Genomic DNA, 25,649 nt, shown 5'->3' with positions numbered 1-25,649 from the left:
TGATGGGATATCGTTAATATATAACAAAAATAGGACGGGGCCCAAAACTGAGCCCTGCGGAACCCCAGAAAGGACTGGCTTTGAAGAGGACTGCGTACCATTTATTAGGACTGATTGTAAACGATTTGACAGAAAGGCTTTGATCCACATAAGCATATTTCCTCTAATGCCATAGTAGCCAAGCTTTAGGAGCAGTCTTTGATGAGGAACTGAATCAAATGCTTTAGAAAAGTCAAGCAGCATAACATCAGTTTGACTACGGCTGTTGATTGACTTTGCCCAGTCATGCAACGCTGATATCAGTTGTGTTTCACAAGAGAACTGCTGCCTGAAGCCATGCTGCTCATTAACCAAGATTTTGTTGCTAGACAAGTGTTTAGCCATGTGGCTGAGCACAATATGTTCCATGACTTTGCAGCATATGGAAGTCAGAGAAATCAGACGATAGTTAGACGGATCTGATTTATTTTCTCTCTTGAAGACTGCAGTAACAAGGGCTTTCGACCAGTCCGACGGTACAACACCAAGATCAAATGACTGTTGGAAGATAAAGGCGAGCCACGTAGACGCCGATTGTGAGATCTCCTTGAGCACTCTTGCGGGTAAATTATCTGGCCCACAAGCCTTGTAGGGATTTAATTTACCTAACTGTTTAGCGACTCCATCGGGCGAAAACAGCAGATCTGCAATCGGGCAAAAAGGTGACGGGCTCATTTGAGGTAGAGGAAACCGCTCCTGAGTAAAAACTGAAAAGAAATAAGAGTTGAGAGTTTCTGCTTTTTTTTTGTCTGTGATATTCATCCCATCTTCCGTTTTAAGTGGAGAAATTCCAAGGTTTTCAGATTTACTATACTTAACATAGGACCAGAACTTTATGGGGTTACCAGTCAAGCTGTCTCCTATAACGTCGTTAAGGTAACGGTTATGAGATTCTTTAATCAGCTTTGCCACTTGATTTCGTTGGCTCTTAAAAGCATTCCAGTGTTGTTGATTTTTAGAGCGAATAGCTTTCCTGTGGAGGCGATCCTTTCTGCGCATCTCTCTTTTAATCACGGGAGTAATCCATGGCAGCTTGTACTTTGGCTTTGAAGATTTTTGAGGAACATACTGAGAAATGCCATCAATTACGGCATTTTTGAATGCATCCCAATTATGCTCCACAGAGTTTTCCCTTGGGTCCGATGCAAAGAATTCAGAAGATGACTTCGCTATAAATTCATTCAAGCCCATGAAATTCGCTTTTTTGTACTCGTAAACTCTATACGAAGGCTTAGGATATCGTGTTGTTTTCAAGTTGACCTCAAAATTAACAATGTGATGGTCGCTCAGACCAGGAGAAGTAAACACACCAGAGACAGAGTTCGGATATGTAGACAACAACAAATCTAAGGTTTTTTCCTGATGCTGGTCTTGTTGGTACTTTGACATGCTGAGTTAGCGAGTAATCGTCCATCAAGTGCAGAAGTTTATTATGTTGAGAAGCAGTACTAGGGTTACTAGTGGTTGGAATCTCACAATGCCAGTCAACATCTCCCAGGTTGAAATCCCCTCCAATAATAATATTTGGATGGTGAGGGATTTTAGTAAACACTTCACTGATGGAATCGCCAAGGCAATCAAGTATCTCACTGGAAGAATTTGGTGGTCTGTAAAACGACGATAAGTACAGAGTTTTGTTATTTCCGATTTTGAGAGAGGACCAGAGGATTTCACAAAGTCATTACTAAAGTCAACTTCTTCGACACATACTAGGCCGGTTTGCATTAGTTATAAGAAAATCATACAACTAAGGTTGATACAAAAGGCTTCAGTTGAGAGCAACCCCTGATAAAAAGGGACTACAGCCCCTGATGAAAAGTGGGGATAGTGGGGGGAGGGGGGCTATCCAAAAAATGGATAAATTCCTGTCAAGTTCAATCTCATGTGATCTTGACAACCTGCATCTTCTGGATAGTTTCTTATCCGGAGGAGAGCTTAAAGGATTCTCCTGCTGGTACACAGCTACTGAAAAACAACTTTTGGGTTCTCATGATCAGTTTTCAGAGGATTACTATGGCCACTGTAAATTGGGTACCTGTTGGTTAACTTTCACATCGCTGTTTGGGCTAGTATATAATTTATTAAACCGGTAAATTGTAGGGTCAGAAGAGCTTAGCCAATAACCTATTCTTCGACAGGCGTCAACACTTGGGCTCACGCATGAGGGACCCTGTTACATGCTAAATTGTCTCCATGTTACATTGATTGCATACAGTGTCACGGTTAACAGGAGAATTTGGTTTTATCACATATTTTGATAAAGTTGGAATTACCACCATGAATGATTTGGAAAGCTGACGTTTCGAGTGTTAGCCCTTCGTCAGAGTGAATGTTTAGTCAGCTAAAAAGAGATCAACATAATTCAGACTGTCCCTGTTTGCACCATAAAAAAGAAGCCCCACGTGCATTTTGGACTGTTTTGCCAGATGTACCCAACAGGCAAAGGCTTGGTTGAATCTGCTTCAATGACCATTGCTTAATAGAAAACTGCCTTCCGCAAGTGCTTCTCTTGAGATAAAGCAACCGCTCAAAAAGTTATATTTTGTTGTGTTATTTAAGCAATAGAGGACGATTTCCATGTTTACATAGCCTCATCTAGCTGCCAAGCGCAGTTGGGAGAGGGGTTGGCGCAGTGGTAAGATCTCTGTCTTCCAACCCTAAGGTCCCGGGTTCCATTCCCGGTTCTGCCGAGACTGGAATATTTGGCGACCGTCTTTCCCGCTAAAGTTCACTCAGCTTTCCATCCTTCCGAGGTCGGTAAAATGAGTACCAGCATGCATGGACTGCTTAGAAGCGGCTGCCATTTGCGCCTGTATATGCTTCCAGTCCGCTGGGGGTAAATTGATCATTGTAAAGCGCCTTTGAGACGTTTGTGATAAAGGCGCTATATAAATGCACCACTTTACTTTACTTTATGCAAACCCGAGACCAAATCTAGGGAACGAATGTTCTCTGCACTCTATAATTATTTTCAATTGTGTAGGCAATCGAAAGGGGCTATTTTTCGTACGATGCTGCGTCCTAAGGATGTATGCTCGACTGCTCTTTGTATCAAAGTTAAAGAAACGTTACTTGGCCAAAACAGAATTGATCTCATCTGCTGAAACCAATTCATTTTTGCGTGTCTACGTATAGGTATATGAATCAAGGATGTGACACTGCTTTAAAAGACAACGAAGCTCGTTTACGGGAATTGGCCGGCCGAACGGAAAAGCTGAGGAGTGAGAAAGAAGCTGTTTCAACAGAAATCGATAAACTGAAAGAAGACATCGCTAAACAGCAGGTCAGAATATTCAGTAGGTTTATATGCGTAAGTTTCTTATTATTGAAGACGAGGAACTACTCCTAATCAAACCCCTTCTGATCAGTTTCTCCGTGACCAGTTTTTCAATATTTTAAAAAGGGGTAAGTTCCTTCTTTTTAAAACATTGTCTATATCAGCATCCATAATAAAAGAAAATGAAGAATCAGAATAGTATTAAATAGCGCGTAAGTTCAATTCTAAACTAATTCTTGTTAGATTTTCTTTTCAGCGACTATATCTGTTTCTTTTTGTAGAACTGATGTTTTACACCCCACAGTAGGTTCGTCCGCACTGCGTTTATGAACCGTATTTTTAGGTAATTGCACATAGTTGCTCTGTGTTGGTTTAAGAACGAGAAGATAACGAGCATCATGCATGAAAGTAGAAAAAAGAGGCTCGAGGACTGAAGTCGGGCATTAGAGATTTAATTTCACTTGAATATTTTTTTTGCTCGCAAAACTCTACTGGGCCGGGAATTGTGGCTTTTGTAGATCCGGGCTCGCGAACTGGAAGACAACATTCAACTGAAAAGCATTCAAAAGGAAACTCAAAACATCGACAAGAGGATAGCTGATGTCAAAGAAGAACTGAAAAAGTTTGGAGAACACCAGGATCTTGTCAGGTAAGAAATCTTGGACATCTGTTGTTTTGTATTTTTCAGACATGAGCACTTGATTTGGAACAAATACAGCCGTAAAATACCGTCCATGCGTCTTTGAATGGACAAAACAAACTTGTGAAAGTGTCACGTCCTCGGTCACCATAGTTGCCTACAGCATTCTTCAATCAGCTATCGTATCCCATTCTTTGCTATCGCATCCGGCATGATTATCTAAACCCCTCACTGTCTTATCTCTCTTTGTTTTGTTTTTTTGGCTACTACAGCCTGGTTTTCACTAGCGACGCAAGAGCAAGCACACGCACGAGCATAAGTATATCTTATTCTTAGTGAAAGCGAACGTCGACATAAGCATCAAAATCAACCACGGCATCAGCCATTTTGTTCAAATGCCCAGACGCGGGGAATCTGGAACGGGTGCTTTAATTGGCCAGTTTGACGTACAATACAGACATACATACTTAATTGCATGACCGCTCCCCATAGGGGTCTTTTCAGGGCCAATGAAACACAATGAACGAAACGACAACACAACAACAACTGTTAAGAATCCCAACTGGCCGGAGGCAAACCAGTTGGCTATTTACAAGTGCAGCTGGAAAGTTGAACCAGGGACTACCAGGAACAAATTCAACGAGTGGTCAGAGCGAGTCTTGAACCCGGGATCCCCGGATCTCAAGGCAAGCGTCCTAACGACTGGGCCACACTGCCTCGTAACAAATTTCCTTGTGCTTATGTTGCGTTTCGTTTCCACACGACGCAAGTCTTACGACAGTAACGTACTTGAGGCCTCAACCGGAAGCACATGACATTGAAGAGTTTAACTCTGGTTCAGAGATTGGGTTTTGTTCAGTTAGAAATTTCCTTATTTGGATGTAACGTAGCTCGTGCATTTTCCCGCGCGTGGAGCTTCGATCTTATTTTTGTCCATATTTGGGCATAAAATTCAGTTGGTGTCCTAAAATCCCCAGCTTTGATCCAGGAAAATAGTTGCGAGTTACACGCTTCAAGGTCATGTGCTTCTGACCTCAACACTATGATTTCTTTTGTTTCAGTGAAAGACAGGAATTGCAGACACAATCGGATGACTTGTTAACGCCATAAAGCACCAACTTTGACGCTGGAAGTGGTGGAATGAAATCCGTCCTGACCAACACGCTGTCAAGTTTAAGAAAACGAAAGAAAATGGAAAGTGTAAATTACAAGGCTTTGTGGTCTTCTCGGATAACAACGACGAACCGTAGACCCAATTGCAATTTTTGAAACATTTTCAGGTTCTTGAACTCCGTCGGATTGTTCGTATTGAGTTGGTGGAGTTCTAGTGGTTTGAATGGTTAATGCTTTTGTGGTATATCCGTTTAGGTAAGTCATTGGCTTGGGTATAGTGTTCTCGAATACGCTACAACTGCAAGCCGGGAAATACAGCCAGAAAAGTGGCTTTTACGAAGATCTGGAACCTTTTAATTAGAAACTTTTTTATATGCTTATCCATTCTCAGCATTCCAAGCGATCGTTTAAGGACGGTGCCTACTAATTCAAAGGTACTTTTGCCCCGGTTTATGATAATGCAAGAAATGTAGATCTTAACAATTGTTATTGAAATCCAAAAAGAAAATTGGGGGTAACCATGCATTTTTCAAAAATAATTGCTGAATAATATTTAGACATGCATGGTTACCCCCAATTTTCTTTTTGGATACCAAGAGTACGGACTAAGATCTACTTCCACCGGATAGTTTTAAAACGCGCAAAAATATCACTGTCTTAGTAAGCATCACCAATAGGAAACCCAAGCACATCGAGATGCGCAGAACGTATGCGCAATAACAATAGTAGGCACCGTCCTTAACTGAAATGCTTTGCTATTTAGATTGCCCACTTAACTATGAGGGACGACTAAGAGGTTACGAAGATGATGCGAGGCGGTGCCAGAGAGAACTGAGAAGTGACTTATATAAGAACGCCGAGAAAAGGCACAGAGAGCAATTCATCGCAATTAAGGCGAGTCCTAACGGAAAACATTCTTATGACTTGAATTCACCCGCTTTTTTTATCCTTTTAATAAGATGATAAATTCAGCTGTTGTTTCAATTGTATCACAGACAACCGAAATAGCAAATGCTGATCTTGAGAAGTATTACAAAGCACTGGACAGGTATTTCCTTTTCTTTTAATTTTGCTTCTTATTTGGTTTATATTTTTGTTTGTTTGTTTGTTTTTTGTTTTCGGTTGGTTCGTCAGTTTATATATCATAACTTTGATATTGTCCGAAATGACTGGCATTTTAGTATTCTTTTGTTTCCATAAGGTCGCAATAGGAGCAAGTATGATAAATACTGTAAGAAACAGACAACTTTTTTAAAAGACGGAGAGCAGTATTCTTTTGTTTGCTTGCAAATTAGCCCCTGTTACCTCGTTCTTATAAGCTAAAAATTCAAAAGAATATTTATCCTTGAACACGGCAAGGGCTAATTTGCAAGCAATCCAAGAATGATAAATGTAGGCCATTTTGGAATATACGGTCATTTGTATCTGGAGCAATCCGTCTTTGGAATCACCTTCCAGAATCTACTCCTGGAATAGACAGGCTCCCACCCTTTAAGGCTTAAGTAAAGAAGCACATTTTGGAGGCGTTCCTGAATTAGGGGCCATGTGATGTTTCCAGTTGTAATGAAACTTGTAATATTTTACAGCAGGTTGATTTGCATTGTTATTATCAGTTCACGTTTGAGAAGTTGGCAGAAAAGTCAGTTGTCGAGACAACTAATAGATTTATTCATTCATTCATTCTTAAAGGCGCTGTTACGCTGTGAAATGTTTCGTACAACTTGTCCCGCCACAATGTCGCCAAAACGTTGCGAGAAAAGTTGCACGAAACATTTTACAGTGTAACAGCACCTTAAGAGTGCGTATATACACATTTGAGCAGTGGTAAACACCATTCTTCTCTCTTAAATATCTCTTCTTCATTCAAGGACAATTATGCGGTATCACGGACTCAAAATGGATGAGATAAACAAAATCATCAAAGAGTATTGGATCAACACTTACAAAGGAAATGGTAAGATTGTCCACTCGCGTATTTCGAAGAATTGACACTTCAAGAGTTTCTTCCCCTTTCCGATCATCGCAATCTAGGTGCGTAACTAGATTCACGTGTGCCAGACTCAAACGGCGTCCAATCAGAAAGAGGCAATCAGCAGGGCGGTTTGAGGCTGGCACACGTAAATATTGTTACGGGATTTTGATTTTCTTCGAGGGCTAGCTCCGGGTCATTTGGATGGATTTTCGATCGAGAAGTACGAGAGGAAGCGTGAATCTTTCGTCCATTCTCCTGCGAAGTTTGAAAGCCGAGCGATGCGATTTTCTGGGGAAAAATTACCCCGGCGCCAGAGCCGCTCAAAAATTACTTTCCACCCTTGTCCTTTTATTGAGAGGCAACGCTCAAAATATCACCTCTAAGTCCAAAGAACGACAGTACACCACAGGTAAGGTAATACAACGTTTATTCAGCATTGGTCCAATCACATATTTATGGATATATTGCTACAGAAGAAGCAAACGGTGAATCCAATACATTTATCATGAAACTACAAACGGTTACACAGATTGTGCGGTCTCCCTGTGTTTCCACTTATTTGTTGTGGTAAATTGTCGACAGCTTTGATTGCATGGATAATTAGACTGAGTTGCGCTGAGGTCGTAAATTTGATTTCCCGACTGGACAACCATTCAGGGTATTAGATAACGAATCAGAAAGTGCCGCCTTTGCTTCGACAGCCTTAGATGGTCTAGTCTTTTCAAATAAGGACTCGCCCGTCACTTCATTTATCGCCGTGGGACTCAATTCATACACTGCATGTTCGCAGAGCGCAAAGTTCTCGATGCTTTGCGTTGGTTCGTGCCATCTAATAACTCAGCCTGTGCGGCAGGCGTTCGAAGGATAAGAAGAAAGGGAAATCATCTTGAAGAAAATTTGGAAGTGTGAATACGAAAAGGGCGAGTGATGCCGTGTTCTGCCTTTGTTCCGCTTGGCCTGCGCTCTTAATTCCTTTCGTCCCGACGCATTTGAATTCCTTCACGTCGATTTTCGCTTCCCCTTCTCCTTCGAAAACCATCCACAGGCTAAACAACTCTGAAGCAGTTATGTTCAAAAATTGTAAATAGTCAATATGTTGCCCTTGTATAAGAACGACAAGGTAAAATTATAAGTATATCCTGAGGGCCATGTGGTAGAAAACTGTAAGTGTATTATCTGTTAATCTAAACCATGACAAGAATAAACTAATGCTTGGAACCGAGAGCAGTGGTACATCGCTTGAGTTAGCATCGCCCTCACTTCTTTTATCTCACTACGCAGTCCAATTTCCGATGACAACCCCGCTTACTAGTTTCTTTCAATTGGAACTTCTTCTTTTTTTTCCCCGTAGACATCCCGTAGACATAGACACCATCGAAATACGGTCAGATGAGGAAGAAGGAAGTGGTGCAACCAAAGCAAGGCGAACTTACAACTACAGGGTATGTAACTTTAGTTACTTATTGGGGCGGTTTATACGAGAGAAAATAAGCCGCGGCTTACATAAGATGCGAACACCCCGTAAAAATGGTACAAAATCTACGTTCACGGCTTTCTCAAGCCGCGGCTTCTCCTGGCCTGGGAGTTTATACTCGTATAAATAGTTCCTTTCGCGTATTATGTACGCCGCGGCCGCGGCCGCAGCTTATTTTCTCTCGTATAAACGACCCTTATGTTACTGTACTGTTTGCTGGTTATGTAAAAATATTCTCTTTGTGCAATTAACTGAGGTCTTTTCATTCTCTAACGCGTTTATCAACTGGGTTGACATGATAAATTGACCACCGTAGGGAAATTTAAAAGCTGACGCTCATATCGTGAGCTTTAAAATTTCTCTGCGGACGGTAGTCAGTTTACCATGATATCTACCCAGTTGATAAACCCATTTCTGTGTTTCTTTAGAAACTAAACCCCTTCCCTTTACTTGTCAGTTTTTCGAGCACTATTATCTATTTTTGGATCTTGCGTTGGCAGGGTTAAGGCAATCGATCAGTTTACCATTACTATACTTGGTAAAATTGGTCAAAAAAATGCATTACTTTCTCAGCCAATAAGGGAAAATTATGTCTTGTTTCGTACGCGTGGTCCCGTTCTCAACGCGAACAGCATAAATATGCCTCATATTGTCACTGGTTTGTTTATTTTCTGGTTCTGATATTCTGATTGGCCGAGATAATTTCCTTGATTTCGGTTTTACCACATGTATTTGAAACCCGTTTTACAAACCGTTAGATGATGAGGAATATTCAGTTGGTATTTCAGTAAAGCCAGTGTCAAGTCAAGTCAATTTTTATTTGACTCACACGGAATTTTATGCATACAAAAGTTAGAATAATTTATAAAGTAGTGTTACAACAAAGTCGTGAATACAATACTTATTTGAGACAAGAAATATAACTGATAGAAACCGACGTTTCGGTGCATCTTGCGCCATTATCAAGGTTACATAATTAATGATGAAAAGCGGTTTGTGAAGAGGCTAAGTAGAATCAAATTTGCGTAATGAGTGCCAAGCTAAGAACATGAATGAAGGGAGTAGTTTCTGAGGAAACTGTGGTGCTGCGTCGGTGGGGAAGTAGTATAGAAAAATTTGGTTTAGTCAACAGAGTTGACAATGTGAATTGGCCACCGTACAGAAGGGCTAACGCTCGAAACGTCAGCTTTTAGAATCTCTGTACGGTGGCCAATTCACATTGTCAACTTCGTTGATTAAACCAAATTTTTGTAATAACATGAATACTTTAATTAGCTTAGCTTATGCAAATTCGCTTCAACTTAGCCTCTTCACAAACCGCTTTTCATCATTAATTATGTAACCTTGATAATGGCGCAAGATGCACCGAAACGTCGGTTTCTATAGCTAACACTTATATTTCTTGTCTCATGTATTTTCAAACCGTTTCTTATAACAATATATATTGAAGAATGATTATTAAATATCACAATAATTTACTTATGTAATAATAAAAGAGGGGAAAAGTACTAAGGAAAAGAAAGAACAATAATTTACTAAATATTTGTTGTATGTGTAGAGTTTGGGACACCTAAATAGTTGGTAAACTAATCGAGTAGATGCCCCAAATTAACTCTAATATGAGCAAAAGGAATACAAATAACAATAACCAATTTTATTCAAAAAGTGTTACTTCTTATACTAACAACTAACTTTAAATTTAAAAGAAATGAATTAAACAAATTATACATTAATTACTCAAGTACACTATTGTAACGGTTAATCATAGAGTTCTTTATATTTTGACGAAATGTAGAAAAGGCAGTGATTTGCTTAACATGACTTGGCAAGGAATTCCAGGGTTTAGTACCATTGTAGTGAAGGGAACGAATATCATATGGAGTAGTTTGAACTGGGTTTACAAAAGGGGCTTGATTAAGTGATTGACGAGTATAATATGAATGGACTGAAGATATTGGCTATAAATAATCAGTAAAACAAGAAGGATTTATTTTATGAAACACCGATAAATAAAAGTATTTCAGAAAATTTTAAGAGATTGAGAAATTTAAGCAAAGGTTCTGAATGCGACGCAGGTTTAGAAAATGTCATATTTCTAAAGGCCTGGCCAAACGCTCGCAACATTTCAACGCAACATCTTGCAACATTGTTGCATGATGTTGCGATATGTGTTGAACGGCGTGGCTAAACGCACGCAACATTTTCAACGCCACATGTCCTTGTTTTTGTGCCCCTGGCCTCGGGCGCTCATCAAGTGGACCTAGCGTGCATGCCCTAGTGCAACAACGTTGCGTGAACGTGGCCAAACGAGTAGAACAGCATGCAACATCCAAAATGTTGCACGAAAAATTTGACCGTTTTCAAATTTGATCAACATCATCCAACACGTTGCAACATATCGCAACAGGGTGGCCAAACGTATGCAACATGTTGTGTATGCTACTCCCCACACGTGAATACCGTAAGTGCGAACGGGGTAGAATAGTGATTACAGAAGCATAGTGCTAATGCGGTGAAGACGAAAAAGGTAAGGAAACACATCTTTTCATTTTTACTCGTGGATATATCCACGAGTTTTGGTGAGGTTCTTTATGCAAATGTGTCACTCCTGCGTAACCGGAAGTTCGATCTAATAAGCCAATCAGGATGGATAATCACAACACAGCTTAGATAGCTGTGACTTCCTGTTCGCGTGGTTGTGCGCCGCCATTACTGTATGTCGCTTTTGTACTGAAGTGTTTGAGCACCTTCCGCTGCATTTAGAAGCAAGAAACGGAAGAATTAAAGAAATGGCTTTCTTCGAAGGTGAAGCAAAATATTCTGAACAAGTACAGATTGGTGCAAAAAATTGTGCACCGCCTTTCTCTGACCAACGCGAAGACTTTAATACATTAATTAACGATGGCCAAAAATGATGCGAGTGTCAGTAATAATTTCTACAAAGCAGTGGCAAAAAAGAGCTTCTATGAGAGACTCTATCAAGCGGAAGAGACAAAATCACTTGAAGAGCTCAGGGAAAAGAAAAACATTGCAAAACGCCAAAACAGATCTGAAAATATTGAAGCAGCAAGGGAATAGGAAAAGAAAAGCAATCCAGAACATATCAGAGACCTAAACAGAAAAGCATAAAACATTTAAGGAAAGCTATGCAGAGCTTAAGGCTAAACCAAACTGAAATTTGTCAAGGTCAAGGCTCTATTAGACATTCCATGTGAAAAGTGATTCAGTCTTTTTCGTGATAAGATAACACATCGCGCTGAATATATATGCACTTGCTGTGATTAGTTACGGTTCAGATCATCTGTATCTAAGTGTATCAAATATAATGATAAATATTCACAAGGTTTGTTGGAGGAATGTATAACTGGCGCAAAAAGTGTTAATATTACTGAATGGATCTGCTCTACTTGCTAAATCTGATGACATTAACATTATATGACCTGGCAACAAAAATCAGACCTTACTGATTCAAAATTACCCTGTCATCTGTGCAACGAACTTTGAAAACATGGTAGAGCTCTTTATGAAGGATGTGTTAAAGAGTAATCTTATGCCTGTTGGAGAAATGGTATACTTATTTAACAGGGTTGAATTCCAGCAAAGGGGATTACCTCACATACATGCAGTATTTTGGGTATCTAGTTGCATGAGAGCCCACCGTGCTGTTACACAATTATCCAACTATCAATGCTAATGCATAAAGAAAACTTCAGCCTGCCAATTTTAAACAATCGCGGTAACTTTCATATCCACGAGTAACGACAGTGGCACTTTGATTTGTTATCAGGTGGTTATGATCAAAGGTGACACTGCGTTGGACATGAGAGGACGTTGTAGCGCTGGACAAAAGGTTTTTCAGGTTTTTTATTGTTGTTATTTCTCGGTTGTAACGAAAGGAATGCCTCTCTATTCTTTTTTCCTCTCATTTTTCATTCATCTACAGTAGTTAGGGCAGAGCATTCGCTTCCACCAGTGCGAAAGGGGCGCGATCAACATCAAATGTAGGTTGCATTTGTTGTTCACTCCAATGTTGGCTCTCTCTCCTCCGAGAGATTTTTTTTCGGCTATACTCCGGGGCCCAGTTGCTCCAAAGCCGATTAACACTAACCCGCGATTAAGTACCAACCTAGGTATGAATTTTTGTCCGACGAAAAAGCCTTAATTCTGTAATTTTAGGGTAAAGGAAACTAAAGTCTAAGTCAACATTGAAGGCTAAAAATCTTGAAGCAACTTAAATCGTACCGTGTAAATTGCGTAAAGCGTGTAATTTTTCCTCCACAGATCTTCCCGTTGTCCTTTTAGTATCTGTCATTTTGAACGCGTCAGTTTTTTAAGTATTTGTGGGCATTACTCACTCGCATACCTTTTGATTGATAGGGCGGTTTCTCTCAGAGTGTAGGCCCGACTTCAAAAGCATTTGTTACACTGCGAAAGATGTTTTGAATCGGACCGATTTTCATTCCCATGAATCGGTCGTTCATCGGCTGTCAAAATACACGCAGTATTTGCGCTACTACGCCGTCAGGCCGATAAATCGAGGCGACAAATCCTACCGTGTAAACCGGCCATTATTGAAAGAGCACTTTTAAATTCCTTTTCAATCTGCAATGCACGATCGCTCGCTGTATGGCTTTTGTTCAAAACTGCTTCTTGCTGTATTAGTAAACAAATTTAGTATAAACACACAGGTGATTATACGAAATCGCGCGCTCTCATTGGCTCGCTATCTCGGATTATCAGCCGATAATCACCTTGACGGACAAAATGGCTGCCAGTTGTCGTTTTGCCACTGTAAGTGAAGATGATTTCGCGCAGAAATGTTTTTTTTTCTATTTTTTGAAATAATCACCTGTGTATTTAAACTAAAACAATTATTCGTCTCAGGCTCAGTGATTATCGGTGATTACTATATACTAAAACAGTGGATAGGGTTGAACTCGCGCCCTGATCGGCTACTCAAACTCCGGATATCCTCTGCTATTCACCTCCGAGCAATTCGCGCTGAATTCGCGCCCGAAAATGTTTAGTATACACTAAAACAACTATTCACCTCAGTGTCGGTGTCTAGTTAGCAACTATGCACCGAAGTGGAGGTGGCTAGTGGTGGATATATACCGAGCTGCGAAGCAGCGAGGTAAATATCCACCACTAGCCACCGACAATGAGGTGAATAGTTGTTTTAGTATATACTAAAACAGTGAGATCATGTAGCACAAAAAATGATCTTATGTCATTTATTTCTGCAAAGATTACAACATTTTGCTCGGAGGTAAATAGCAGTGGATATCCGGAGTTTGAGTAGCCAATCAGCGCGCGCGTTCAACGCTAGCCACTGTTTTGGTATATACTAATGGTGGTTATTTACCTCGCCGCTTCGCGGCTCGGTAAATATCCACCACTGGCCACCTCCACTTCGGTGAACAGTTGCTAAATATTTACCTCGACTTCGTCTCGGTGAATATTCACCGATAATCACTTCGCCTTCGGCGAATAATTGTTAAAAATTTCAGATGCTACCGCTGCTTGGGAAAAATTTTTGGCCCAGACTTATTCAGTCGACTTCCTTTTGTGCAGCCTGTCAACATTCTCATCAACTGTTTTGCCAAATTAGACACTGCCGAAAAAAAAAAGCATTTCCAAATAGTAAAGTATTCTCGTTTGTCTCACGATGTGGTCACTTGTAATGTAGATCGCGACGTTTCGACTGCATACTGCTAGTCTTGATCAGGCGATGAGGCCGATCTACATCACAAGTGACTTCCTCGTGAGACAAACGAGTATACCTTATTATTATTGTACTTAACCAAGATGAATAACAGCAACCTTTTTTACGACAATACATTCCCTTATCCCATTTTGGAATTCAGGTTTTGGCATCCCTCATCATCAGACTGGCTTTGGCGGAAACATTCTGCCTCAACTGTGGGATTTTAACACTTGACGAACCGACGACCAACTTGGATGAAGACAACACTGAAAGCCTGGCCAACCAGCTGGCTTCGTAAGATATTATTCCTTTGTTTCTGTTGCCGGTGATGTAATTGCATTGCTTAGCACTTCCATTTTGGCTGCAAGTTTCCTAGCTCTGGATGATGCGTAAGTAGTTTTGCTCAACGTTGTCAATTATCTTCAAGTTTGTCAACTACGGTGGTGCTTAGAGTTCATTTCTTTTTTCGGTATAGAATCATAAGAACCAGGCAGCAACAAAGAAACTTTCAGCTTGTAGTTATTACACACGACGAGGAGTTTGTACAAAATCTGGGCAGGGCTGACTTTGTAGACTACTATTTCCGAATCTACAAGGATGACAGGTAATATACATTGTCTGCTACAAGAAGCCGACATCGCGGGCCGTAATAGAAACTGTTTTTCTGCTGTACTGAATGCTCGGAGTAATTCGTCGCAAACATGGCGGCCTTTGCTTTAGCTTACAGTTAGTTTGCCAAATTCGTGGCTGGCACCCGTTAGAACACATCACCACTGCGTCAAGGCACTATTTAGGAAAAGCCTCTTTATAGGAAGGACCTGGAGAACATGCAAAGTACTCTGGCTAGTCTGTTAAATACAAAAAAGCGTCTAAACATGGCTCCGCTCTTCTGAAATATCTTTCAAAAAGGTTTGTATTGTCAAACCTGTACCGTGGTCAAATTGTTTCATGTTGAGACATGTTATATTTGGTAGTGGGAAGGACCGACCGATTAACTGTTCGTGCCTTTGATATTTAATGTCATCTTCTCTCGTCTAGTCGATACAAAATGACGTTTCGACTCTTCTACGGTCATTTTCAAGTGCACATTCATAAAAATCCGCATATATACAAATTTGAAACAATAAAACGCTAAAACATTTGCTCAAGAATCGAATGACAATAAGATTGAGAATGCAACAATAAAGTGTAAAAGGTGAGAGAGCGAAGGGAATGAGGAAATTCTGAACATTGTGCCCTAGAGATCTTTGAGATATTTTAGATTCGCGACTTTAAGCCGAAACTAAACAAACAAGAATGACTCTACCCGTGTGAGGCTGTTTGTTTAGTGCTCCTACAATAATCCTCCTTATCTCCTTCGCTTTTTTTAACCTTTCTCTTTTAGCGTTTTATTTTTGTACTCTAGGGCATTTTATTGTCTTTTTAAATTTTATTTGAATGAAAGAAGTGTTAAGAATTTTATCATTCACTTTGCTCTCTTGCCTTTTACGGTTTAAGTTTATTTTTTCTATTCTTAACCTTAAAGTTTCTGTCGTTGGATTATTACATGTAATATTTTAGCCTTTTATTGTTTCACATTTGTATATATGCGGAATTTTTTGTGAACTTGGACTTGAAAACTGATGACCGTTCAACAGTCGAAAAGTTGTCACTTTTTATCGCTTGTTTTTACTAGTAAAGTCACGTCTGATTGTCTTAGTCCGTGATTTTCTTATACCAGGGCAGAATAAGAAGAGACCTTAGTAGGCTCGATGCAATATTACATTTATTGTGCCATAATGCTGTCCCTTATGTTATTTTGTTTTCATAGCGGTTATTCAAAGATTTTGAGGCAGAGTGTTGCTGCACTTCACCGAGAGGAGTCTCTTTTGCAGTGAAGATTCCACTTTCTGCTTTGTCCGCCGGATGGTGGTTTAGATAAGTGAATGACAACCTGGGATGGAGCAATCTTTTTTATGGGGCGAACGTTGGTAGACGTCAGTTTGCAAACACAAGAAAAATAAAATAGGCTGTCATTCCATGATACTCACAAGATTTTGAGATAAAATCAGGGTGTGATAGCAGGTTACAGGTTACTGCTTAGAGAACTCTATCAGCTGATGAAAGAGGCATTGTAGATTGCGTTTACATTGCTACTTGTGTTATTTAAAAGAAGAAATTAGAGTACTGTTATAAGAAGCAGTCTGGCTGATCTTGGCAGCATTACTTTACTTTTTTTGTGCTTTGTTTGTTTCATTCATACAGTCTAAGGTTTAAGTTGTGTGTTCGTGCAAATTAAGCAGAGCCGACAATCTTCTTTCACCCAAAAGAAAAGAAGGAAGTCGGATTTCGAAACTGTGGTTGTATGAATCATTAAAAACCAGCACACACAGGTAATTGAAGCAAACGTGATGTCTGGATTATAAATTCAAAGAATTAAGACATGAGAATGCCCACTTCTTGTCACGTCTTACTGTGTATATCACATGAAGCGAGTTCATTTCATGCATTACGAGCATGTTGAGTATGGCTAAAATGAACCTTTGATCAGTTTAATCTTGTTGTGGCTCAACTGGATCGCGTCACAGTGACCTTTGCATTCACTCGTTCAACTAGAGAAAAGTGCATCGACGCTGAGTGGAATACGAGTGTCTTTATCACGTCCCAAAGTGAGGACTTGAAGATAGTCAAAAGTTGGATCATATCTTTGTGTGCCTTGCTGGTAAAGAAATTTTATAGCTTGATTCCATGTTATCTTGCGTTGCGGCTCGCCACTTGTTAACCATTCACTTGGAGTTCGTTTAGACGTAAAGGTACTCTCGCTCAGAAGAGGAGTTCGCAGGAAACTAAAAAAGTCATTTGTTTGAGATCTAAGGACATAAGTCCTAAACTGTAAAGAAATCATCTTAGCTTCAAAAATCTCGTCTTTGCACAGGTTACTTTCCTCGTATTTTTCCAGAAGTTCAAACATTTCTTTCGTGTCTCTAAAAACCTCACTGTACTTATGGAGAATTTCTTTGAGGTATTTGTTCTGATGGGTCAGTAGAGCATTTGAAGAATCATGCTCGAAAAGAAGTTCACTCAACAAGTGTTTTTGTCTTTCTGACCTATTCGCCCAGGAAAGAAATCGCTGTTTTAGATTGGATCGACTATTAAAAGCTTTGGGTATCTCGACAGCAGTGGTGTTGGGAACGCGAGCATTGTTTCGTCTTTGAGTGACTACCATTTTATGTCTTGCGCCTCCGTTTCGAAGATCTTTAAATAGTTGTGACAATTCTGATATAGCTCTCTCAGCTTTAAGATTAATTTCAAGGTACCTTTGCAACTGTGGGGACTCTCTAGGAATTAGCTGCACATTTTGGGATGCCCCACCAAGTGACTTAATGATTTGCAATAACTCGCGTTGCACTGCATTTTCGTAAGGATTGATCATTGCGCCAGTATTGTAATGATCTAAGTCGCTATCTCTGCAATGGCTAGCATCCCTTTCATAGAAAAGCTCACTTTTAGCACTAATTTCCAACCTAAAAGGATCAGAGAAGCTACCAAACAGATGCTTGTAAAGCAAGTTAAGCTCAACCTCACGATTAGGATACATGAGAACGCCTCCATGGTTTTCAATCAAATCGGCTATCTCCTGCCATGGGTTATTTTTGTCGTCGGAAGTAGTCTTTTCTGCGATATTTAAGTTTGCGAGATAAAGAGGAGTAATACCATGTACATTTGAACAGTTCACATTAATGCCGCGAACACGTTCATTTTTTAACAGAATTTTGACAAAACCAGAAAGGCCTGCATAAGCTGCCAAATGATATGCTGTGAGCTTTGCGTTACTTCTATTGCAGCCTACGTCAAAACGGGTTATCTTTGACGCGGCCCGAAGTAAAAGAGCTGTAACTTTTTCAGCATTGTTTCTTTTGTGTGATGAAAAAACCGGATTTATTCCAGATAAAATAGCAAGAGTTAAAGCAGTATGTCTCTGGGGGGTTAGCGGATTGGAATCAGCACCCCAGGAGAGAAACTTCTTCAGGAAGAGTAAATTGCCTCCCTGTGCAGCTCTGTGTAGTGCTGTGTACCCTTCAGCGTCACAACATTCATTAATTACCCGAAAGCCAAGGGGGTGAGTCTTGATAGCTTTTGCGAGTGGACCATCTTCTGAAAAGGAGTGACTTTCATCGCAGAAATGCGGCTTTAGTAGGAAGTTATCCGACTGTATTGTAGGCTTTGTAAATGCTGCCAAATGAAATTCGGAAGAATTGAATGGTTTTCCACACTCAATAGTGATGCCTACGTCGTGGCGATTTAAAACTAGCCAGTTACCACCTTTCCGTAAGTATATCATGAGAGGAGTTCGTCCTGCTCTATCTCTGCAGCTGAGAAGAGCGCCCTTTGAGAGTATTCGATCGGCTATAAATGGTTCTCCTTTTTCAAAAGCTCTGAGTAGTTGTGAAGTCTGTCGTTCAGTACATTTGTGTGTCAGATAGTCTTCTCTATACAAAAGAATGTCAGCAACGGAGTGGTGAGATCTCATGTTAAAGGCTTGACGAAGGTGAAAATCAGTCGTCGTTGAGAAATACTCTTGGGCGAAGTCGATCGCAACATCTAAAGCAGTTCTGCCTTCGTTGTCAGTAAGATCTATTCGGGCACCTTTTCAAAGGAGCTCTGTGGTGTAACACTCGTCCCCGCTTTGCGCTGCGAGATGTAGAGCTGTTCTACCATAGTTATCAACTTTATTAATGAGAAAGGCATCTGTTGATTCCGTGACTACTAACAGCTTAAGGCATTGAACGTTTAAAGGCACATTCCTTTGAAAAATACAGGCATCTCTTGCCACAGTAATATCTCCCTCTGAAGTCCAAACCAAGATATCCATAATTAGATAAGTGTCAGGATTTATTTTGGCTTTGAACATCACAGCTCCCTTTCCTTCAACGGCGTTTAGTACACTGTAATGTAGCGGCGTCATGCCGTACTCATCAGTGACATCAATTCTCGCGCCCTTGCCTAATAACGGTTTAATATCCTTGTTGTTCTGGCAAACAACAGCACTGTGTAGTAACGTTGATTGGTTTTTACTCTTGTGGTCAATTCGAAAAGAGGGCCGATGAAGAATAAGCCAGTCTATAAAACTGTAGTGCCCATGGCATGCAGCTACATGAAGAGGCGTTGCACCTTGGCAGTCCATCACTTTATGATTTGCTTCATGACGGAGAAGGAGGTTTGCTACGTCAATATGACCATACCTTGCAGAAAGTAAAAACGGAGTCGAACGACAATGGCAAAGATCTTTTTCGTATTCCAATTCTTCCTTCACTTAAATAGTGTCCACTTCGTTTTTGAAAGTTGTCAAAGATGGATAGGTTTTGAAAGAATGTACATTTCCTTGAAATTCTTGCACCATGCTTTATTAACAACTCTACTATCGCCACATGATTCTGTCTGACAGCTTCATGGAGTGGCGTGCGACCAGTAAAATCGGTGCAGTGGATCGTACTGTCGTCCTGTAACAAAAGTAGGTTGGCTACTTTTGTATGGTTTTTAGCGACTGCTAAGTGAAGCGCGCTTTGACAAAAGATCTTAAACCGGTCATCGGACAAAATGTAGCTAACGCTATTGAGCGGTGCTGTTTGGTAACGGGTTTGGTTTTCAAGCCAGTAAAAGGAGCCATCGCATCTCATGCAACGATCAACCACACCAATATGTTGCAGAAACTTTACTATGTCCGTATGACCTCCAAACGCAGCATGCTGAAGAGATAAGTGATCTAACTTTGCTCCACGCTCGTACAGAAGCTGGACGACTTTTAAATGTCCGTTTTCTGCTGCTAATTGTATGGCGGTTAGGTTGACAGCATTCACCCCGGCAAACGATGCATTTTTTTTAAGTAGCAGTCGCACAACCTCACTGTGACCATTTGCTGCAGCCGCATGCATCATTGTTGAGTTCCAGAATACTGTTTTAGATTTTTTAATTGAATCAACCCACTCGAAGTTTGAACTTGGCGGTGGCTTCGTCCGGTGTTCTATTCTCGCTCCTTGCCTTAACAGGAAATCAACGTTTTGTGAAAGACCATTCATTGCAGCAGTGAATGCTGGGGTAAATCCATAGTTATCTTCGCAGTCAATGTTTTGAAAAGCTGGTCTAAGTAGCTGAAGAACCTTTGTGTCACTTTTGTTGGCAGCAAGGTGAAGGAGAGTTCTATTTTCAGAGTCTATGGTGGCATTTACATAAGAAGCATTCAGACTCTTAAAGTGGTCAAGGTAATGACATCCATTTTGGTCAACAGTTATGTTGCGCTAATCGATAAATGTTGTCTGTCGAATTCGAAGTCTTCCTCACCTCCGTCAAATAATACTCAGCCAAACGAGAGTGACCACGACTGCGGCTTACATAATACGGGTTTCCAAGGTTTTCCTTACTGGTTAGCCACTCTATAAACGAGAGGTGAAAAAGGGTTATGGTGTTGTCTTCTCCGTATGTGATAAATTGAGATAGCGCTTCCAGGATATAGATAAAATCGTACTCGTAGTCGATTGCCTCACGAGTCTGCAGAACGTCCAATAGGTGATTCAGCTTCAAGGGTTCATAAGAAGCAACTAGCACTTCTAACATTGCAAGGGCAGCTTTAAACTTTACTCTCGACCCAAAAGCTCTTCTCAAGTAACTCTCGTAATGTTCACCGATAGTTTTCGGGAGCTTAGTCAAATCTACGGCGCTCGGGTCTTTTTTCAGGAAATTAAGCATCTCTTTCGCGAAAAGAAAATTGCCTTGACTTTGGCGCAGTAGCATACTGGTTAAATAAGAAACTTCATCACTTGTTTTGGAGGTTATGAAAATCTCAATATCTTGTAAGTTCCTCGAGTCTGTGGAAGACAAATGAAGTTTTGGAAAACTGCTGAAATTCTTCAATACCCTTGAGTCCTTGCGTGTTGTTACTACCAAATGGATCCACTTCGGAAGCCTCTTTTTGCTATTCGTAATTAAATGGACTATGGATGTACCAGAATCGTCACATTTGCATTCATCTAAGGCATCTATAACGATGAAATAATCCCGGATTTCGCTTTTTAGCTGATGCAGAGGTATCACAACAGCTTGTTCAAAACAATCAAAGGGATCCCTCAAACAACTTCGCTGTAAAATTCCAGGAATAAACGAAGTGTTATAAATGATCACCCCATTCTGAGGAACCCTTCTCGCTATCGTCTACTAAATTTCGAACAAAACGCCCTGGATCCTGTGTCGCTTTATCTGAATACTTGCACAAGTGGTATCCAAGAATTATTTTGTGGATGTAGGGATTAGATGATCGGGAGCAAATCAACTCTGCGCTTATGGCGGATTTTCCAGCTCCTGGCTCACCAACGACCACAACCCCAGCAACACTGTCGCCTTCTGAACTCAACAGAAGTCTTTCCAAATCACGGTAAAGCCAAAGTCGCCCAGTGAAGCCATCTCTAGCGGAGTTCAGGTGGCTTGTAAAGTTAAATTCCTTGGTGTCAAAAGGGACATCTCCAAATTCCAATGGACAACCTAACAAAAAAAATCACCTGAAAATCAATCCACTAATTATATTCTCAATAAAACATCGCATTTCGAATTGGTCAGAATGTATAAATAGGTTATAGAGTGAAATAGAGGTTTCAGAAGTTGCCATGGAAACAGCGATGGAGTAATTTTGTTGGAAATATAATAAATAAATTGAACTTGCTCGTACATTTTTTTGATTTATAGTAACTGTGATGGCTCGCGCGATTTTCAAAACATCGAATACTCAATCATCATAAATCACGAAATGCACTCGTGTTCATACGATTTCTCATACTTCTATATATTAAGTGCGAGGATTACTTCTCCCTTTCGTAGAAAAGAAACTCCTGGTGGTAAATTATGCAATAACAAAGAAGCATCCTGGTCTCGAAGTCAATTACGCCACCATGCAAGTTAATACGATACCCGAGTAACGCAAGACAAGGCACGCCAGGCAAACCCAAGAGACAAAAACTTCCATTGTACCTACCATCGTTGTACGAATTGTAACCCAAACATGTAAAAAATGACATTAGAGTTATCAGAAACGTCCAACGTAAGACTGAATTGGTGCTCAAACTATTAAAGTCTGCCGCTAAAACTTGAATAGATCTTCCAACAAAATTCCATATCGGGGTTGTGTATGGCTTGTTCCGTCTTTCCATTTCCTCCATTCTGTAAGTGACGCTCTCTAACAACTGACCAACTTTTAGAAGACGTTCGTCTAAGCGTAACAACCTCTTTCGGATCTTCTTGTTGACATTTATGCAAGTTTCCCTAAAGTTCTTCATTTCTTCTTTAATGTTTCCGAGTTCATGAATAGCCAATTGAAAATCTGCAAGAACTTTTCTCTTCACGCTTTGCTCATCGAAGACCGTCTGCATTAAAGTGATTTCTAGAAACGCTATTTGGGCGTCAGCATCAGAGACTAATTCTGGGTCTTGAAGCAGGTGTTGTATTGCTATTAAAGCGTCAGACTTTTCTGCATCGGTGAGCTCTTGTCTTGGATTATGTACCCATTTTGTGTTGCGTATCTCCCGAACAGCGTCGATGAGATGAATTTGAACACGGAAATGATAGCACCAAAACATGAGATTCATTAAACCAGTGCAGTCTGTGGTGCTGGCGTCTACAACAGACGCCTTACTAGCTCCTAAATCAGCCATGAACAGTTTGGCTATTTCCCAGTAACCACTATTAGGATCTTTCCATTTCGATGGATCACTGATGACATTTTGGCCTTCCTCCTCTATGGAATCCTGACAGGTGGAAAGACCACGCGCATGTTCTTCCATGCGTCACTGGCATGGGACAAGTGCAAGGAGATGAAGAAGCAAGGTTTGCCATTACCGCCTGATGGAATATCCTCATTTCTCTCTCAATAAAAGGTCTTAGGCCATCTAACATCAACGACAGGGCATTACCAACTGCAAGCCAGTTTTGATACTCTTTTTTGAGTACTTTTGACTGCCAGCCAGGTGAAGCCGAGCGCGATCCCATGAGTAATTTCTCTGAAAGCACAATTTCGAAGTCAATAAAAGAAGTAGAATGATAAATTTTAAGCAAGCCTTATGAATTCTCCACAGTTCGAACAGTCTCATCCAGATCACTGGTCACAATTTTTGCGGGCACTTATGTAAATTACCTTTCGAATCCCTCTAGTAATCCAAGCCATAACACAAGGTCCATTTCGATGAGGCACGAATTTTGGACAGAGACTTCACCAATTTGGTTTACCAGAGGAGTCAAAACAATATGATTACCAATTATGCAGATAATACTCTACAGACGGTCATGGAAAGGACAAGTGAACGGTAAAAACTAGGCGAGAAATACATAACAAAATAGACCCAGCGAAATGCCCCAAAAACCTAGAATACACAATTCCAGGAATAACTGACAATTTTGTGCTTTAACAGGTCCAGAAAAAATAACGGCAAAATAAAGGATGGGATGGCGGTCGGTTCCTCATTTGCACGTTCCTCAATCTTTTCACTTTTGCTACTTCAATTTTTTTCCAACCCGGATATTGTTTTAAAACTGGATCAGTCTTTCCCACAGGCAGCTTTGAGATATCATCAGGACTATTTAAAAATAAAACGCTCCAGATTTGTTCAGTCGTGAGACACAATCTTGGATCTGCTGGCTTACGGATGAGTAAAGGCTTCTTCGCGTCAAGAATTAGTCACTCTCCGAACTCAATATCTACCTTTCAAATAACGCGCATTATTCTCAGTGGAGACGTGTCTATGAATCCCGGACCTGCTAAATGGCCAGTGTGAAACAGATCAATCCCTCGCAACCATCGAGCAACGGAATGTAATTCATGTCAACGTAGATTTCACATTAAGTGTGGCGACGTGAAACCACTCTATTACGAGCGAATTCGATCATCAACAACTACGTTAAGGATTTGTAGTTCTTGTTTATGGCCCGAATTGCCGTTCCATGATTATTGTATTCCAAGAGATATCTTCGCACCCACTATCAACGAAGCAGAGAAGCCCGTAACTTTTTCTCAAAGTTTCGCATGTAATATATGAAACACGAGAAGTGTTTCATTGGATATCCAAACACCGAGAAGCGAGTTGAATCAATATTTTACGAGATATTTGGGATTAAAGTTGGCCTAATTTTATGCCAATTAAGACCACATATCCAAACTTCCTTCACGGTAGTGATTTCTTGTGTTTTTTGCTTATGAATTATTAATGAGTTCACGGAGACCCCTATCCATCACTCAAAATGGACCTTCAACGATAAACTGGTATGAAAATCGCTCACATTAATGTAAACGGTTTTTTAAACAAATTGCTGGATATCAAAGTTTTGCTATCTTCGCTCATGTTCGACATTATTTTTTTAGCTATAACGGTCCATTGCATTTCGGGTCGGAAAAAAGTTTGCTCTCAAACTTTGTTTATTTAACTATCTTGGGTCATTAGTAAATGCAACGACCAGTGCGGAGATTGTTTACATTACTCATTAACACGAAGAGACACAGCTTTGGATTTTTCAACAATATGCCGCTTTAATCTAGGATAGATAGTCAAAACCCATTTTCATTTCCATTTCGTTCGCTTTTGTGTTTGTCAGCATTATGATTTGAGATACTTCAGGTTGACGTGTTCACAAGTTTGTTTTTTCTCATAGATGTTTAGATTTTCAATTACGAACTCTGTTTCGATTGGCCACGTCACTCTACCTCACTGTCTAAATAGTTCACCCTGAAGTCAAAATAGATATGTTCGTTTCTGAGGAAACGAAACAAAATGTAGTTTAAGTAAAAGGCAATAATCAAAACCGACCGAGCTAAATCTCTCTGTGCACCAGTAGCTGAAGAGTGTGGAAGAGATGATATGGGAAAGAATATGGATTACTGCAGCTGTGGGTCTAAAACACAGGTTATATTTCTCAGGTCAATGTACATGTCGCTGTGCTGCAGACAAATAAGCAACACTTTAAGTGTCTCCTTGCCCTAATCACTCAACAAAAATGTTGTATCAGATCTCGGGGAAACCTTTGGCTTAGTTGTTGATCACTGGAGCAGGGACTTCTAGTCTTGACCAGCAGTAGAATGTGACCTGCGCATGCGTTTAACAAACCCGCGTTCACTGCAGCTGTCACACGAGTCAATAGCACCACATACAACTACTAAACAACCACTTCAATAATCTATCAACTCTATTGCACAATTTTGTTATTTGTAACACAATCTGACACAGTGAAAACACTTGAACAACAGCAGCAATGCTCAGGTTAGGGAATTACAATTTTGAGGCGCCAAAGTCAACCCAAGCGTAAAGGTACATACGAAATAAAACCACTTTATTACCGTTACGTATTTCAAACACTATTATGTCCCTTTAAATATCCAGAGATCACTATTCCAGAGGTCTAAAGCGCACAATAAGTGTA

At 40.3% G+C, this 25,649-nt stretch overlaps 4 protein-coding genes across 4 annotated transcripts; 2 read left to right on the top strand and 2 right to left on the bottom strand.

Annotated features, from left to right (window-relative positions):
* Positions 1–3,089: 3,089 nt before the first annotated feature.
* Positions 3,090–5,066, top strand: LOC138057716 (serine--tRNA ligase-like). The gene is made up of 3 exons (XM_068903640.1): positions 3,090–3,322; positions 3,835–3,965; positions 5,018–5,066. Exons 1-3 carry the CDS (start codon positions 3,179–3,181, stop codon positions 5,064–5,066), a joined length of 324 nt encoding a protein of 107 aa, XP_068759741.1. The 5' UTR covers positions 3,090–3,178.
* A 718-nt stretch (positions 5,067–5,784) lies between these two features.
* On the top strand, positions 5,785–16,120 carry LOC138057364 (DNA repair protein RAD50.L-like). The gene is made up of 8 exons (XM_068903400.1): positions 5,785–5,963; positions 6,065–6,117; positions 6,938–7,023; positions 8,404–8,483; positions 12,303–12,365; positions 14,383–14,516; positions 14,698–14,826; positions 16,033–16,120. The coding sequence occupies exons 1-8, from the start codon at positions 5,817–5,819 to the stop codon at positions 16,097–16,099; spliced, it is 759 nt and encodes a 252-aa protein (XP_068759501.1). The 5' UTR covers positions 5,785–5,816; the 3' UTR covers positions 16,100–16,120.
* Positions 16,121–16,809: 689 nt separating this feature from the next.
* LOC138057715 (ankyrin repeat domain-containing protein 62-like) lies at positions 16,810–18,732 on the bottom strand. Its single transcript, XM_068903639.1, has one exon. It carries the CDS (start codon positions 18,730–18,732, stop codon positions 16,810–16,812), a length of 1,923 nt encoding a protein of 640 aa, XP_068759740.1.
* A 120-nt stretch (positions 18,733–18,852) lies between these two features.
* Positions 18,853–22,224, bottom strand: LOC138057714 (ankyrin repeat domain-containing protein 50-like). The gene is made up of 5 exons (XM_068903638.1): positions 22,158–22,224; positions 21,424–21,734; positions 20,541–21,335; positions 19,445–20,446; positions 18,853–19,233 (listed from the first exon to the last, which is right to left on the bottom strand). The coding sequence occupies exons 1-5, from the start codon at positions 22,222–22,224 to the stop codon at positions 18,853–18,855; spliced, it is 2,556 nt and encodes an 851-aa protein (XP_068759739.1).
* Positions 22,225–25,649: the final 3,425 nt, after the last annotated feature.

Source organism: Montipora capricornis, chromosome 7, assembly GCF_036669925.1.
Source record: "Montipora capricornis isolate CH-2021 chromosome 7, ASM3666992v2, whole genome shotgun sequence".
In the NCBI taxonomy this organism is placed as follows: domain Eukaryota; kingdom Metazoa; phylum Cnidaria; class Anthozoa; order Scleractinia; family Acroporidae; genus Montipora; species Montipora capricornis.
Note: the sequence above shows the minus strand (reverse complement) of the source record. Positions and strands in the feature narration are given on the sequence as shown.

Bases quoted from the DNA above. Each gene is read 5' to 3' on its own strand.
- LOC138057716 (XM_068903640.1), top strand. From the start codon at position 3,179: ATGAATCAAGGATGTGACACTGCTTTAAAAGACAACGAAGCTCGTTTA. The intron at 3,323-3,834 runs GTCAGAATATTC...TGGCTTTTGTAG, and splicing joins AAGACATCGCTAAACAGCAG to ATCCGGGCTCGCGAACTGGA. The intron at 3,966-5,017 runs GTAAGAAATCTT...CTTTTGTTTCAG, and splicing joins GAACACCAGGATCTTGTCAG to TGAAAGACAGGAATTGCAGA.
- LOC138057714 (XM_068903638.1), bottom strand. From the start codon at position 22,224: ATGGTAGGTACAATGGAAGTTTTTGTCTCTTGGGTTTGCCTGGCGTGC. The intron at 20,447-20,540 runs GTGAGGAAGACT...GACCACTTTAAG, and splicing joins CTGAGTATTATTTGACGGAG to AGTCTGAATGCTTCTTATGT. The intron at 19,234-19,444 runs GTATGGTCATAT...GTTGTTTGCCAG, and splicing joins CCGTTTTTACTTTCTGCAAG to AACAACAAGGATATTAAACC.
- LOC138057715 (XM_068903639.1), bottom strand. From the start codon at position 18,732: ATGAGATCTCACCACTCCGTTGCTGACATTCTTTTGTATAGAGAAGAC.
- LOC138057364 (XM_068903400.1), top strand. From the start codon at position 5,817: ATGCTTTGCTATTTAGATTGCCCACTTAACTATGAGGGACGACTAAGA. The intron at 5,964-6,064 runs GCGAGTCCTAAC...ATTGTATCACAG, and splicing joins AGCAATTCATCGCAATTAAG to ACAACCGAAATAGCAAATGC. The intron at 6,118-6,937 runs GTATTTCCTTTT...TCTTCATTCAAG, and splicing joins TATTACAAAGCACTGGACAG to GACAATTATGCGGTATCACG.